This window comes from Phaethon aethereus (assembly GCF_964289735.1).
Source record: "Phaethon aethereus genome assembly, chromosome: 1".
In the NCBI taxonomy this organism is placed as follows: Eukaryota; Metazoa; Chordata; class Aves; order Phaethontiformes; family Phaethontidae; genus Phaethon; species Phaethon aethereus.
In genome coordinates this window covers 160,244,626-160,258,832 of record NC_138575.1, presented here as the reverse complement: position 1 = coordinate 160,258,832, position 14,207 = coordinate 160,244,626, and the positions used below count along the sequence as shown (strand labels likewise).

The 14,207-nt window shown below is 38.1% G+C and overlaps 1 protein-coding gene across 1 annotated transcript in view; it reads left to right on the top strand.

Moving 5' to 3' along the window:
• Positions 1 to 9,303, top strand: part of ITGBL1 (integrin subunit beta like 1) — a gene marked incomplete at its 5' end in the record, with an annotated part of 150,966 nt that extends 141,663 nt beyond the window's left edge. The window contains 3 exons of the mRNA XM_082009934.1: positions 2,080 to 2,226; positions 7,115 to 7,228; positions 8,718 to 9,303. Of these exons, the coding sequence (XP_081866060.1) occupies positions 2,080 to 2,226; positions 7,115 to 7,228; positions 8,718 to 8,809 (353 nt within the window). The 3' untranslated portion in view covers positions 8,810 to 9,303. The remainder of the gene's footprint in view (positions 1 to 2,079; positions 2,227 to 7,114; positions 7,229 to 8,717) is intronic.
• Between the last annotated feature and the right edge of the window lie 4,904 nt (positions 9,304 to 14,207).

Sequence of the window (14,207 nt, the reverse complement as noted above, 5' to 3'; positions counted from 1 at the left end):
TTGTTGCTAGTTATAAATTTGTAATATTTGATATATGTTAAATGCATGTATGTAAATTTGTAATTGCTGAAAGTCACTTGCAGAAGTAGGTAGGAATTCATAATAACACTGCGTCATTGTTACCAAGCATTTAAAGTTGTACAGGTAATGAGGTTAAAAAATAAAAGATCAATACACAATCTGGGGTACAAAAATTATTCTGAACGCTTAGATTGCTGTAAATGACAGCTCCAAGACTTTGGAGCTTACAGTATTTTCTAATTTAAATTAGTAAAGTATTTGGCCATCCACATTCCACATTAAGGAATTCCACTTATAGCAAACTACAAGGTTTGTCTCTCCTTTGGGCTTTTACCAGTGCTGCCTCCTGGTTTACAATGTCAGGTTGCACTGGTGCCTCATGAGAAGTCCACAAATCAGAAAAGCAAAATTGCTGGTTTGCTTCTCTCAATCGTACACCTCAATGCTTTGCCAGGTACTCCTACTGCTTGTTCCCTTCTTCCCAACCCATGCTCCCAAATTATCTCCATCCCCTCGTTTCCACTCCCTTGCCCTACATAGCAGGTAGGGTAAGACAAAAGTCACTGGTATGTATAATTTGCTTCTTTTAAGCCCAGTAAACTGATCAGCGAAGGAATGATCTTCTCTACTGCAGAAATATTATTCAAGGTTTAAAACTTGACATCTGGCTGGGAGGCATTTCTTACTTCTTTTTTCTGTTTTCCATTTCTGTATTCTTGTTTTCCTTTGTTGTCACTTTTCCCTTCTTCCTGGCCAGATTTTCCCCACAGTATACTATTCAATATATTTTCCTTTTTTATTATCTTTGTATAAATAATTATCAAAAATTCAATTTCATCTGGTTTTTTCCCTTTTTTAAACATTGATTATAGCTTCTAGTCTCTATGTTTGACGCATGTTCTAGGGTTTCTTTGACCTTTCCCTCACTTGTCATTACCTGTCCTTCGTTTCTTAACATTTCAGAGTGTTTTCTTCTCCACTTGCCCTCTATTTTGTGTTTTTTCTCATTCCTCTTTTCTCTCTGTCCTTTCATTTCCCCCTCTTTTTCCCCCTTATTATTAATCAACTTTTGAGAGATATGTTCTTGCTACTGTATTCTTCATCTGCCTGTCCATCTTCCCTCTCATTCAGGCTTCTTGTCTCAATCTGGGAGTTGAAATCTTTGTCTTCCTGTGGAGAAAGCCCACCATGGTAGCCTGCTTATTCCTCTTCAAAGTCCTGCCTTGGGGTCATACAAACATGTGCTCTGGAGAATGCTTTGCTCTCTTGCTCCTTCCTGCTCCTCGCTCAGCATTTCACTACAGTATCAGGAGTGAAAGTGCCAAATCTTTTAAACTACTGAGCTGGGATAGCTATGTCTGGAGGAGAGATGCCGAAGAGAAACAGGTTATTGTTAGGGTGATGAGAGGAACTCTTTGCAGATTCACAGTTGGGTTTATGTACAACCCATTTTAGCAATTGCGTGAGACCCCAGGGGAATTACTTTCATCCTGTACCGTATGAGTTAATGTATAGTAATAGCAGAGTATGTTGAGTCCAGGCTTTGCACATCAGCTGCTCCATGCAGTGCAGCAGAAAACCAGCAGTAACAGGCTGCTGGAGGAGATTGCAGCTTTTAGCTCCCTTGCCTGTTCTGCTGTGTGCTGCACCGCTCTCAGCCGTGGGCTGGGGTCTGCTTCTTCAGGTGATAGTATTGTTGTCCCAAATACCGCCTATGGCACAACAGTGTGGGATATGGAGGTGAGACCTTAGCACTGGGCTGCAGGATTACAGACATGGGAGGGAAGGGGTTGTGTCTGTCCTCAGTACAGTGTGGATTTGGGGACATCCCATAAAGTTGAGTTGCTTTTCTGAATATCACTAGGGCACCCCATTTAATGCAAGAATGAGAGCACTGAGGAAGGTCATCCTGCCTAGAAAGCTGTGCTGTCCGTCTGTCTGCCTGTCTATCCCTTAGCACGCCCTTCACACTGCAGAGGTCTGAAGATTATCTCAGTTAGGACCGCAGTCGCTGCTTTCTGCTTGTTTAGCTCATAACAAACCTTGGTGTCATTACAGGCCATGGTATCTGCTCGTGCGGCCGATGCATTTGCCAGGACGGGTGGTTTGGAAAGTTGTGCCAGCATTCAAGGAAGTGCAACATGACAGAGGAGGAAAGCAGAAGTCTCTGCGAGTCAGCGGATGGCATATTATGCTCTGGGAAGGGTAAGAACTGGCAGCTGAGCTACCCCATATCAGTGCCCTGGGAGTGGAAAATGATCACGTTCTGGAAGACTAATGTGCACGGCGGTGGGTTTTTGTTTAGTAACCCTTTCTTTCAAAGGCGCTTCTTATTAAAAGGATGTTATATTTGGCTCCGTAATGCACTCACATCCATTTTGTCAAACACCCGCCACAGTCGTACATGCTTAGCAGCATCGCTCTCCTATGCAGTTTGTTAATAGCATATAATTTCCTCTATGTGTTTATCTGATGGTCTGCATTGAACAGCTGTACATTATAAACTAACTGTTAGCGCTCCATCCAGTTGGAGGGACAGGGGCACTACCTGCAGTAACACTGCAGCGGGCAAGATGGCGAATCTCAGGCAACAATAAGTGGAGGAGAGTGTATGCTTAATCGCTCCCCCCAACACAGCAGCAAAGGACAGGTAAACATCTGCAGCCCCCACGACAGAATCCTGCAAACTCTCTCATTTACTAATTTTTATTCAGGTGGCTGCATCAGCTTCAGTCCGGCTATAAAAAATTGCCACAGGGAGGAATAAAATTTTGAAAATCTTGTTAATTATCAGAAATTGTTCTCTTAGGTTATTACCTTGCAGTCTTTCAGGCTAGGAAATTGCATTACTGGAAAGAGGGCTTTTTAGCTCCCCCATAGCGCAAACTACCTATTTTTGTATATAATATGTCTAAAAGAGAATAGACAAAAAACAGGTGGTGGGACTGTCTGGAGGCTTAGAATGCACCCACTCTGGAGTGGATATGCCATTTCCTCTGTTTGTGTGTCCCTTGCATACACAGGGAAGAAACCTTATAGCTGGAAAAAACAGTTAGAAGCCTTCTACATTAGGCAGATTTCCAGCTGTCCCTTTGGTAACTCTTAATTCAGTGCAAAGGAAATTTAAATGGGGTTTCCAGCCTGGCCTTCTTCCATGTGTATTATTGCTTGTCAGAATTCTCACTCACTGCACCATTTAATTTGGTTTCCCCCCCTCAGTCATTGCAATGTCATAGAAAATGAGGAAGTTGCACAGCTTCTCTATTTTTTCCAGAAAATGTAGCTATCTTATATTAGTATATGGGTAAGAGGATACTGAGTTACTGGAGAAATGGAGCTACTCTGGTTTACTGCAGAAGTTCAACTTTCTTCTCATAGTCTTGGTCTCCCTGTGATTTTTTTATGTCAACCGTGAAGGTGAGCAAATATGCTTAAAATCAATAAAATGCACTATATAAGATTCTAAAGGCATTTAAACATTAAAAATTATGTTGAATTTAAAAATATTTGTATTATCTGCTACCTTTTTGTAAGGATGGCTGAGAGCTATTTATTCCAGCCTGTGGCTCTTTGAGAAAAATTATCTTTGAGCACGTATATCAAGGCTACAATTTACTTTGAGGCATTGGGAGCAGATCATCCGGCAGGAATTTGCAGAGACCTCAAGGATTTTTCTCCCTCTGTTCGCTATCCTGCTCAGGGGGTGGTTTGGGATCTGGCCACTGATGTAGTCTGGAACAGCCTGAAAGTTGCCCTAGGTTGTAACCAGCTGCATGCAGGTAGTGCTTTTAAACGTGGCTGCATGAATGAAGGCTCCAAAGGCTCAGATTTTCTAATATAAAATGCACTGTTGAACAGCATTTACTTTCAACAGGAATTACAAACCTGACCCTAAATCCTAAGTCCGCTGGTGGGACTTTTGTTTTTAAAGCTTCTTTGGCCTCCAAGCACAGGTAAGCTTCCGCTGTGATGGAAGGTGGCCCTCAGGACAGTCAATACAATATAGGTGTGTCAAATTAGGTGCTATAGCAGCTTTATTGTGGGAACAGCTGGTCATACGTAAGTGCTTGTCCCAGCAGAGAAATACGTACACAATATAACTTCCAGAAGTGTGTGGACAATGAACACACAGGGAAGCTACTATCTCCTGCCTCTTCTCTAAACAGGATGGGGATCATAAGCAAAGACAGTCTAATTACTTGTTTTTATGCTTAGCTATTTTTTGCCCTTTTTTTCTTTTTAGGCAAATCTACTCTTGATGCTTAAATAAGTATATGGAAATCATGTCTTACTGGGTACTTTACTTTACATACTTTAAAATGTTGTTCATAGCTAGTGTGTCTGGCACTATCCAGAGGCCAAAATGACAACTTGTTCTTTCTGTTTCATTACATTGAGGAATAAGTAACCATTACTGGTCAAATAAAAAGGAATTTCGAACCCATGCACTAATGGTGATTATTACGTCTTTGCTGGAAACTTAGCCAAAATATGCACGCACTGTAATGGATTGGAGAGCTTGAGTTTCTGTATGTAGGATTTAATAGACTCTAAAGAGGCCTGGTTTTCAGCAGATAAGTGCTGAACACTTTCATGAAATTACACTCTGTTAATGTAAGCAAAGTTGGACATCCGCATTCCTAGGCTATTTTCAAAATCTTGGCTTGCTGTCTATGCCACCTGTAGTAAAAGCTCTTCCCAAGGAAAACAGCAACACCCACCATGCTGCTGCCTCCCTGGCAGTAAATGTAGGGCTGCAGATGGCTACTCTAGCAGTGCAGGATGCGAGCTAGGTAATGAGCCAAAGCCCATCCGAGAGGATCTGGCTGGGATCCCAGGGAACACCCCGAAACTCATTAGACTCATTTTAATTAAACTGAGGAGCCTCTCAGAGCAACATGCTCAGTTCAGGGAAAAGACTTGATACATTCATTCTGCCTAACAGGTTTTACATTATGGAGCCTGATCTTCCTTGGTTGACTTGGTGTTAAATTTGCTGTATCTTCTGCAAAATAGTTTCAAACATTGTGGGCAACCGTCAGTAGCGGCATCAGTGCTTGCTTATGCAGAATCACTTCAGGTTTCTTACAGTATCATGCTTTTATTAACTACTTTGATTTCACTAAAATTCTTATACTGTTCATCATTATTTTCAGCTGTCAGTACCTTGTAGTTTGTATAAAGAGAGACATTCAGTTTAAATTACCCTCAAGTATGTCTTCGTGTAGCTCATACAGCAACCATGCAATATGTATATGCTATCCTCCACTGCCTTTTTATACAATGGCATTTTTTATCCTTGTAGGGAATGTCAGTCTTTTCTATGCCCATGGCTCCGTAAGCAATACTCAGAACTCACAGGACAAGTAGATGCTTAACCAAATACTCCCATCCCCAAATGTTCCGATCACTAGCTCTTCCTGTATGTATTTACATATTCCATAGGTTACAGGTTAAAACAGCAGTTCTCTAAAATTAGGCAATGAGTTAACCTTTGTCAACTTACAATAAACACTACTTACTTTTTCATTAAAAAAAATAGATACTATGCTGAGGCTGTTCTGAAGTTTTAAGTATTTATGGGAAAAAATGGAGAAAATTGGCTGATATCAACAGATGCACATTTTTTTTAAAACGTGTATTTGGATTTTCATTATGGATTTTATTCAGAGGTCACTGCAAGGAATGGAAAGATGGAAAGCGTAATTTTTTACACTGGCTCAGGCCCTATTAAGTAACCCATGAATTCTGTTTAGGTTATAGTCTGACATAACCAAGCTTCTTTCTACATATTTTTCTTTAATGTTGCATTAAACACATTGGTGACTTTGTACTGTCATCATTCTGGAAATATTGAGAGAGAGTGCGATTTTCACCATCATCTAATTCTTTTATAGGCGTGTTCTGTTAAAGGGCCACAGCTTCTTTGGTGACTTCTTTTTTTAAAACTCCACCTCCCATAATTGAAAACTATATGTGTATTCTTTGTTATCATTTATTTGTTTTTTGATATTTTGATACCAGTTCTTAGGCCTGTTTTTTTGCCCTAAGGATTTTTCCTCAGCAGTTACTAAGTGCCCCACCTTGGCGTTTAAGTGTCTGAACTCTGTATAGGGTCAGGCAGCTGAAGATGGACTCTGTAAAAGCCAGCTCTCTTCAGCCTGGTGCTGGAATCAGCCAGGAGGAATTACCATCTCCTAGTGGCATTTCCAGTTGCAGAAAAGCCTCTCTCACACCCTTCTCAGGCTACAGGCTTCTTGACACATGATTGTCTGGTGGCAACCGTCCCCCTCCAGCATCCAGAGCCATGAACCTTCTTCTGAAGGTATGGACGTCTCTGACTCTTCCTTTAAAGGGAGGTTTCTGGTGCTTGGTGGGTTACGGCATCATCCAAATATCACCCTAAAGTCCCTCCTTTGCCTGTGGGGGTGTGACCTGACATCCCCGAGGAGGAGGAGAGTGGCTTATCCCAACAAGGAGAATTGGGGCATTCTGCAGGAATGAGTAAACCGTGGAACTACTGTCACATGCACAAAATCTTTCTGACTTAGAGCAAATATTTAGTAATTCCATGGGAGGCGGAGCAGCTTCATATGGGATGATGAGGATTTTGGCGGTCTAAATGTTAGTCTTAGGCAACTCTGGTCTTTTGGGACTCATCCCTAAAGGCTTTAGATGAGGAGGGCCTTTTCTTCCCAGGTGAGATTTTATTGCCTTCAGTAACAGTAGGTCAGGGACAATTTGAGCTTTTCCTAGTCAAAAAAAAAAAAGAACAGTTACTGGGAAGAGTAGCCCTGATTGTAGGTCTCTGAAACCAAAGGAAAGCTTTAAAATGTGAGTCCTGATTAAGTGAAATAGCAGAATCAAAGCGTGAGTAGTAATGCCCCACGATACTCTAGCTCACCACAAAAGAATCCTTTTATTCAAAAAGCTTTTAGCTTGATTATTTTCTTTTCTACAATAGCTTCTTAGGCAGCAATTTGGTGCATATGCACACGTGTGCATGTGTGCACGTGTGTGTCTGGGGATGTTATTTTCTAGTCTGAAAATGCCAGTACTCTTTGACTGCAAGTAATAATTTTTGTGATTTCAGGTTCCTGCCACTGTGGAAAGTGCATCTGTTCTCCACAGGAATGGTACATTTCAGGCGATTTCTGCGAATGCGATGACAGAGACTGTGACAAACATGACGGTCTCATTTGCACAGGTGCAGTATAAGCTAACACTTAATTGCTCTAAGAAACAAACTGTGTTGATGGGAATTATGTTAGACAAAGCCCAGCTTCTTCTTTCTCCACTGATGGAGGAAGTGCATTTGCTGGTTATTCAATCCTACTATAATTGTTTCTTCGTGCAGTGTGATAATCAACTTAAAGTTTCAAAACAACAGTTGAAAGCCTGAGTATGAATTTAAACAAGTAAGACAGCTATGAAATTCATCAACAATTTTCACTGTAATAAACTACAAGTTACTGCTTTTTGGCAAAGGATGTACAGTGTCAGCATTATGATCATGAGATTTCTTTAAGTCTTGTTTTCTAACTGGACTTTCTATGTGTAGAAGGCATTTAAGTCGTAGACAAAACTCACTTGTCTGATAATCTTTGGGTAGGTGAGAGGCATAGCTGTGTGGGTTCACAGAGCTCCCTGGCAATCAGACAGTTCTCAGTGGGCGGCTGAAATACCTGTCAGTTTTTCTTATGACGTGGCTAGTGATTAAAGCGGCTTCACCTTAATATTGTCTGAGAGCTCAGGTAGCAGATGCAGATAGAAATGGGCAAGCTGCCAGCAAACCCTCATGACAAATCTAGTGACAAGAAGCAACATGGGAATTGCTAAATTAACTGACTGGCTGCTTCCTGTTACAAATCTTAATTTTAGAAAGTCTTTGCTGAGTAATTATTAGATGTGGAGGAAATGTGCAAGCCAATTAGAGTGAGAGTGGGAGGGCTGACAGTAGTAAATTGTGTCTTCCAGCTAGCCCTATTAGCAAGGGTCTTTTTCTGGGGGCAAGTAGCCAGTAGAGAGGCAACAGGAGCCTTTTCTTCAGCTGCAGCATCTTCATAAAGTCAGTAGGAAGAGGAGCTCACATTGGAAACCCAGGCTGTAGAGGTCTCAAGCTGAGCATCCAGAAGTCATGAAAAATATTGAAATAAAATGAAAATATGGCTCTCAGTACTTAATGTTTCCCTGCTGCAAAATAAGGCCAACATATTTTTAATCTAATACAGAGTTTGACATATTATTTCTTTGTATAGCACTTCTGAAAATTTAGGTTTAAAGTTTCTCATGTTCAAAGTGATGTTTTTATTGCTATGCTGTTTGTAACTTTTTATGTCTTTTTCTTTCTGCGTAATAGTTAAAAGTAATGTTGTTTTTCCTTGTACCTGGAGGTACAGTGTGAACACTGAGCCTCAACAGCTGGGTACAAATAGTGGTGGCATAATTACAATATTTGCAATTCTGCTGACGGAATTATCGAGAGAATGCTATTAACGCTTTGTACATGTAGGTTTGGGGTGGCTTCTTAATGCGATGGTACAGTAATTGCTTCCTTCCAAAGGAGAAAAAAGGGTGGCGGGGAACAATAAAGGAACAATGCCACTACTTTAGGATGGCTTTTTACTTCCCATAAAACGTATTTTAATGTAGTAGATTTCAATTATGCTAATTGTCCTTTATTCATTCTGTTCTAGGCAATGGTGTTTGTAGCTGTGGAAACTGTGAGTGCTGGGAAGGATGGAATGGAAATGCTTGTGAAATCTGGCTGGGGAGAGAATACCCTTAACAAAGGAAACTGAAGATTGAGGGGTTTTTTTGTTTGTTTTTTCTTTAGGCTGCTAGAACATTTCATTTCAGAAGTACTCAGTGTGTGGGTGTGCATGCACGCATATGTACATGGGTGTAAATATTTCAGAACACTCATTTGAAGGCCTGCTCCTTAAAGAAATGCATGACAAAACTAAAAAAAAAAGTAAAAAAAAAAATCACTTGAGAGCAGGACAGTCCAAGCTCTAAAAGGCGAAGTCATAGAATGCTGACCTTGTGGAACTTCTCCAGAGTTTCTTGGTAAAATTCAGTGGGACTGAGATTATACCCATAATACCTATTTCTTAAGCCTTTGGAAAAGATATAACAAAGCCTTTTTTTTCAACATTATTTACTTGGTTGTCACCTCTCCATATCAGTATGAAACAGTATTCCTGTAGAAGACTAGCACTAATTGAGTATTTTTCAACTAATTAATTTGATTAATTGATGGTGCTTGACAAATACATTGTATAGCCCTTTTTTTCTTTCTAACAGTCCTGATTATGCATCAGACCATAAATTGAGAGAAGCTGTAAGGAAGCTTATCAAAACATTAATGATTTTTTTTTGGTCAAAGAATTGTATTTGCATGACTGAGGTTGAATTACCTGACAACCATAGACTGAAGACACAAAATGTTTGAACAGACCCTTGTCCACAAGAGAATTTCTTCGTTTCTGTGGTTAATATGTCAGTAAGTTGGTTGTCTAGTCTACATACTACGATACTTTCAAATACATAACCTATAGGACTATAAGGAATAGAAACTAATAAAGATATAAGTGTATGATTAGATATTCTGAATGTGTATTCTGCAACTCATGTACTTTTATCATACTGTTCTATGTACGTACAGTTGCATAGTCCTCTGAAAAGTAAAGCAAATGAAAATTTGTTATACTAATAACTTCTAGGATGACAGTTCTGTGTGCTGTTAGAAATCACTGTTTGTAACAGATTTCACTGTCACACATGGTATTCATGGAATTTAGCTGCTTTACAGAAGTGGGGAGCCTGAAGGTCAACTGACTTGAAAAATCAGTTATTTTATGCAGTAGCCTGTTCTCAGCCAAAGATGTTCAGACAATGACAACAAATTAATTAAAGTTTTAATACAGTAAATACAAACAAAGCAGTGGTATGAACAAAAATTTTATTTTTATTTTCCAATGGTGAAATGCTGCTCAGTGTGAAATTCACACTGAGTTATGAATGATGCACAACTATTGGGACTTCCCTAACTTATTTACATATGAGTCTCTTTTTTTAATACATGTAGATTTGGCAGCCCTTGAATCCTTTAGAGCAAAAAAAGATACATACATTTTAGTTTCAAAAGTGTTTACATTTTGTGACACCATGATTGAACGAGAAATTGCTTAAATGGTTGGAAAATATTTCTTTTTAATACCAAACTGTAACATTGTGGTTTAGGTGCCAAGGTCCTGATTTTTGAAGAGGTACATGTCTCAGCAATAAGGGAACTATATATCAACCAAAAAAGGTATTTCCATTATTAGCCTAGAAATTAGTTTTCTTTTAGAAAGGACAATTTTGAAATAGGAAAATACAGTGGTACAGAACATGTAATAGAATGCAAAAAATTTCAACAAATTTATCGAATAATTTTTATTATTCTCTCTTCCCATATAGCTTGCTCTTTCTTTTATCCAATTTTTTCCTTAACCTGGATTCTTTCTTTCTAAAAACAAAGCTTGTGAAACCCATGTTCTCAGGGAGTATAATCACCAAAGGTCCATGCATAACTTGTATAGAAGTTATGCAGATAAATAACGAGACATACATCCCAAAGCCGCTAGCCGCTCTCTTTTCAGATAACCAAAATATCAGGCAAAGTTCTAAAGTGTATTTATACAGTATAAAGAATCTTCAAAGTAAAATTCATCTGGAAATTATAGTTTATATTTTATATCTATAACCCTTAAACACTGTAGAGCTTAACAGGAATATTTTCTTAAATTTTAACATATGTGTATTTGTCAACCCTGGTGTCTGGAGAGCACAGATTTTTGGGTTTATTTATGTTTATGAATACCGCTGACCTGAATCATCTTATAATCAGTGTTTTTCCGCACATACATTTTTCTGCTGAATCAGAGTATAAACAATGAAAGCTACAAAGTTCTCCTTGATTTACTTCCATTTGTACTATGTACTGCAATAAGAAAATATTAGATAATCAAAACTCTTATCTAGGTTCAGTAGATGCTTTTGACTTGTTTCATGGCATGGTAAGCAGATTTATATACACTGTAGATCAGCCGTGGTATTTCATGTACTCGTATTCATAGACAAATAAATTAAACAATTGTTTAATTGTTAAACAAATTGAATTAAACAATTGTTTAGAGGGTTGTAATATCATATTTGATGCTTTTTATTTTGTAATTTGCTTTCATTTTAAATTTATATACTTAAAAAGTATAAGATGATTCTGATTTCTAGTTAGATTTTTTTTTTTTTTTAAATCAACTCCAACATTTTGGTTACTGGATGAATTACATAGCCATAGCATTTCACAAAGTGTTACCCAATTTTTTTTTAAGGTACATACAGAAAAATATTAGAATATTCTAAGACAGCTACTGTCAGTGGTTCATTAAAATGTAAATTATCAAACAAAATTGTGCTATCACTATAAGCCTTAAAGTACTAACTAAGACTACGAAAAATATAATGTATACATAAATTCCTTTCCAATTTTTATTCTGTTTCTTATAATGTTGCTTGAACATTCCCCCTGCTCTTCATGCTGAGGTAACTGATGATGTAACTCCCAGCAGATCTGTTTTGTGGCTCATTTCCTCACTAGACAAATGAGATCAGAAGGAATAAGATTATTATTCTACATATGTGAAAATAATAGCTGTATTAATAAATTGTGATTTTACACCTCATTCTCTGTGACGGGAATTCCAAATACATAAACTGTAAAAGCAGGAAGAGGCGTAAGGGAGTGAAACATACTGCTTGATTCTTCATACCTACTGGCTGTAAAAACTTGCTTCCAGGCCTGTTGCAAAAGGCAGTACTAGATGGCAAAAACAAGTTGGATAAATGGGGATTTCATAGTGGCTGGATTGATAAACCTTATAAACAAAAGATACTATAGCCTTGCTTTCTTCTTACGAGAGAAGGAACACAATCCAGATACATGCTGAATGTTTCTACAATAGACTTGCAAGACTATGCCTATTGCATAGGACATATCTGTAATATTACCTATAAGCCAGCTGTGTATTGACTTGCTTCTGGAAATTCTTAACCTACTCGTGATCCTTTTTTCCCTGGCCATACTCTCTTCCAGAAACACGTCGATGAACATTTAATCATGTACCTGCTCTGACATTTCTGATGCGCTGCTCTTGCTTCTTTACAGAATGACATCTCACTTTGTAGCTAAATGATACAGCTAAATGATACTGGGATGACGAAAGCTAAGTTGAATATTTCTGTGACTAAGTAATAGAACAAAAATTTTATTACATCTTTAAAAATAAGTCATAGCATTTGCATTAGTCATCACAAAAAAACCCATTATTAGACATTTCAAAATGCATTGCACAGAGCATGAGTTTATCTAAAGGGGCATTTAAAAGAAATATAACCTCCTTAGTCTAATTTTACTTGCATTCCCATTTGAATGGAGCTGAATAATTTCTTCTTTATACCAATAAACAGAAGGATCAGCAAGACATACTTTTAATGCATGGACCAAACTGCCTGCTTTCACACCTCATTGCTTACAGTCATTTTAAACCAAGAGAAAAATTTTCCCAGTGTATATATATAAAGTCAGAGTTCTTAGTGTTGTTTCAGGTATATACCATAGTCGAAGTGAATTACTTTACTTTGTATTTGGGGGGAAGGGGGTTTGTTAAGAACCATCCTGACTCTACACAAGTTGAAGTTTCTGAAAATGACAGTATATTAAAAAATTATTTGATAGTGGCTAAAAAACCAAGCAAATTAAGCAAAAGATGTGTTATGTGAACTACACAGTACTTAAAAGCTATAGACATCTTTCTATAGGCTCTATCATGTGAGCAATCTCATAAGGATTCTTGTGTATATATATAAAATTTTTGAAGTACAACAAAACGGTGCTTTGTTGAAGTATTTCATATCTACTTAAAACTGGATTTCTAAAACTGTGCAGGTGTGACTGATTTTGCCAAGTAGAACTGTAGCTGAAATACATATTTAAAAAAACAAAGGAAAGAGAGAACGACTATGTGCAGTGTTAACATATGAAATAGTAAGATGAGGCTGGTTTGCTGTGCAAACAGGCTCTCAGAGATTAGACAAAACCCAGGAGAAGAACAAAATACAAAGCAAGCATGCAAAAGACCTGGAACGGTGCAGATTCACAGAGAGCTGGACATGTAAGTACAAAAACCCCAATCTGTAAATACAAATTGATTCCATCAAGTTTACTATACAGTACTTTAGTAGTAACAGACAGTTGAAAACAGCTTTCACTTAACAGCAAAATTAATTTTAGAGGGAAGAAAATGGTGAAGTCTCATCCTGGAGAACAGCAAGAGAGGTATTATATTTAAGGAGCTAAAATTTTCTTTGGCATGGTAAAAGGGCAGAACTGAGTTTGCCAACCTATTTACATGAAGTTTCACCATCCTGTGGCCAGTGCAATGATGTTTTGCACAGTCTACTTCTCACATAAACTTCTTTGTGGTTTTCCAGTGTGCCTTCATATAAATGTTTTAGTCATCATGTTGAATCTGTGTATACAACAAATAAGAATAAACACAAACTGTACAATGCAAACTCTTTGCATATATGTATGTAAATTTAGTAATACAGACCAACAGTTCTTTGACAGACACAACCTACTACATGCAGTTCATCCTTGCCATCCTCTGCCCATGCAACAGATGAGACAAGAGACTAAATTAAAGGGAGGAAACAAAGCACAAAGACCTCTTTGCTATGCTTAAACAGACTTGTAGAAAAAATATTTTTAGGACATCTATTCATTGGATTAAACACAAATATGGAGTCAACCTGTAGAAACAAAACCAGAAAATAATTTTTAAAAATGCAGTATTTCCAGTATGTACTAACTGCTTACAAAAATTAAATCTGGCCTTAATTATAGCCCCCAAAACTGGTTCACAGATCATAATTACCCAGGATCAAAAGTTTAATGTAGAAAACAATACTTGTGTAGCCTCAGGCCATGAACCAGAACCTCCTTGCTTGGCTCAGCCAGTTCTCCAGCCCCGTCTCTCCCCAGGCTCTTTGGGAGAGTAAAAAGACAGCTGGATGGGACATGAACACGTGTATTTCTTCCTCATGAACTCTTATGAAATTCAGGTGAGAGAGAGAATGTA